Here is a 2,858-nt window from a genome sequence, read left to right on the forward strand (position 1 = left end):
GCCGGAGCCGGGCCAAGCGCAGCACATGGTGCTGACCTGCCTCCCAGCACGGGAACCACGGGCCAGCTCGAGGCCCCTCAGGCGCCGTCTCAGTGGAGGCAGGAGCTGGAGGTGCATGTGGCAGCGCAGGCTCAAGGCTTCCTGCGGGGTTAGAAACCACGGAAGGGCCTGAGAAGGGTCACGCAGCAACTCGGGCTGTTCCCCCCAGAAAGGTGGCAGGATCAGTGGCCCAGCACGGGCGACAGACGGGAGGAGCTGGAAGCCCTTGTGCAGAAGGAAACCTCTGATAGAGCCACTGTCACGGAAACACGGTGGGATGAGTGGCACGAGCGGAGGCGGCAATGGACGCTCTAAGCTCTGCCGAAGGGCCAGGCCGGGAAGGAGACGCTCGGGTGCTCCTGTCTGTTCAGGAGCGCGTTGGTCGTCCGGAGCTGAATGATGAAGCTTGTCTGGGTCTCACTGCAGCTTTAGAGCCGTTGCCCCAAAGCCACCCTGTCCTCAGACTCGCAATGAAATCTGGTGTTTCCAAATCTTTATTCAGCGTTTCCTCAGGAATGACCTCGATCTCCCATAGTCACCTGTGGCTTGATGGCACTGAGCGGCAGAACGACTGCAAAACCAGAACCCCGTGAGAGGACACAAAGGATTGTGCCTGGCCCGTTCTTCCAAGACAGCCAAGCCGGGCGCAGCCCCGAGCCACCACCCCTTGCTCGTGTTCCTCCTTTGCTGAGGCTCGGGGCAACGCTGCAGCGGGAGGTTTGGCTCCAGGGACGCCCAATTTTGCCTTATGTCCCCGTATGTCTCCTGGCAGATGTCAGAAATTCTTGCTGCCACGGTCAGCCCCAGGAGCAGCCATGGCCGGCAGCTCCTTGCCCTGTCCTTGCTGCAGCTTCTCCAGGGCAGGGGACAACCTCTGGGCAACCAGAGCAGCCCCGGCAGGCCCAGACTTGGCGGAAAGCTCTTGGTTCAGCCGGTGGGTGTCACCTCCTGAAGAGGCTGGGAAGGGATGTGGAGCAAAGGGGAAGGGCAGAGTCGGGTGTTCCGTTTTCTGCGGAGGGACAGGTCGGGGCAGGCATGCTGAGCATCCCTGCTGCTGCCGAGTCCAGATGCACAGTCACTCCTTGATGTGCAGCCAGGCGCTCGCCTTGGCCGTTGCTGGTGATACCAAAGCCCCAGCTCCCCAGTCCCTGCTGCAGCCTCCTCGCACCCGGCACAGTTCACACACTGGGGGAAACCCGGCAAACGCAGAGGGAAGAGCTCTCTGCAGGGGACAGGAATGAATCCACTCACTCCTCCCACCCCGCAGACCGTGGGAGCAAAGGGACCTACACTTCCCACCAGCCATTCGCTGCTGCCTTGAGCCTCAGCAGCCCGGTCCTCTTCCCAGGGTGAGGGTTTGGGGAGCAGGGGCTCTCCAGGGAACCCAGGGCAGGGATTTCGGTGTCTTTGCACTGGCATGTGCCAGGGAGGGGTGGGAAAAGACACAATTCTGTTCATTGGCTTGCCCGGAGCCTCCCAAGTGTAAAGACCCGTGTCTGAACCCAACTGGATGGGACTTACCATCCTGCCAGGCTCTGGCTGCAGCCTGGGGATGTTGTTCCCCTCTGCTGCACTATGGGATGTGGGATCCAAGTGACAATCCATAAATCACGCTGGGGATAGGCAGGAAGAGGTGGATGGAGCAGCAGCGTGTCTGATTCTCTCCACCAAGTGTTCCCTGATCCCATCTAACGCTCACGCTCCCGAGTGCCGAGGCTTCCTGTATCGCTGCTCCCCATGCTGCTGCTGGCGAGCAGCTGGCTCAGCCGACAGCCGGCGGATTACAGCTCCTCGGAAACCCAAGGTCAAACAACAGTAGGAAAGCTGGCACATAATCACCACCCCTAAGGAAGGGCACCCCCCCTGTGCACGAACACAGAACTCGGTTACCTTTACAGAAACAGACCGAGGAAGAGAAGCCTCGCTCAGCTTCCCATTCCCACATCCCTCTGCAGCCCCAGCAAGGGAGGAGAAGCTCCCCACCTTCCCCATGCTGCCACCTCCCAGACAGAGCACTGTGGCTGTCCTGGGCTGGATCTGGTCTCCCAGGTACAGCATCTCCTGCCCCGGGCCCCTGCCCCACTCCATGAAGCCTCAAGGAGCAGAAGTACATTAAAAGTGGGAGCGATCCCTAAACAAGAGGGCAAAAGGTAATTTATCTGTCTAGTCTCTTCCTCTTTATCATCCAACATCGTGATACAGAGAAGCTAGAAAAACATGAAGTCCTTCAAGCACTTTTTAAAAGGAAAAAAAAAAAACCCAATTTTCACTTCCGAAGGCCCGAGGATCACAAGCCACTTGAAGCTAACGCTGGTGAACTGTGCAAAAGTGCTGGAGCGGAGAGGTAGGACACAGAGAGCTCCTCAAACACGAACGTCAAAGGTCTCCGTCGCTCTGGACCCAAAGTGCTGTCAGTGCTCCCTGCTGTGGTGAGCTGTTGGCTACAGCAGCTGCAAATTCACCCGGCTCTCAAACACCGGGAGTGGGGGCAGCCCTGCTTAACCTGCAGGAACAAAACCAAAGGCGTGAGGGTAGAGGGGGGGTCACCTGGGCTCAGTTTGGGCTGGGCACTAATCTCTGAGCTTGCTCCTGTGTCTCTTGCGATAAGCTCTCCCTATCGAAAGCTGACCAGACCCTTCGTTATCCCCTTACTGCTGCACCAACACAGTTGGTCCTATAAAAATAGGGCTGGGGTCAATCACCAATTAATTTTTTTTCTTTCAAAATCTGTCCTGAAGCTCTTTGACATTTTGATATGCATATTCATCTTGTTGATTTGCATTAAGGTCTGCAAAAAAAAAAAAAAAAAGGAAGAACCC

General features: G+C 57.3%; 1 protein-coding gene across 1 annotated transcript in view; it reads right to left on the reverse strand.

Moving 5' to 3' along the window:
* Nucleotides 1-2,508: 2,508 nt before the first annotated feature.
* The window catches only part of IKBKE (inhibitor of kappa light polypeptide gene enhancer in B-cells, kinase epsilon), an 11,352-nt gene continuing 11,002 nt past the window's right edge, over nucleotides 2,509-2,858 (reverse strand). The window contains exon 19 of the mRNA XM_010136807.1: nucleotides 2,509-2,542. Coding sequence (XP_010135109.1) covers nucleotides 2,509-2,542 — 34 coding nt within the window. The remainder of the gene's footprint in view (nucleotides 2,543-2,858) is intronic.

Source organism: Buceros rhinoceros, unplaced genomic scaffold, assembly GCF_000710305.1.
Source record: "Buceros rhinoceros silvestris isolate BGI_N320 unplaced genomic scaffold, ASM71030v1 scaffold1530, whole genome shotgun sequence".
In the NCBI taxonomy this organism is placed as follows: domain Eukaryota; kingdom Metazoa; phylum Chordata; class Aves; order Bucerotiformes; family Bucerotidae; genus Buceros; species Buceros rhinoceros.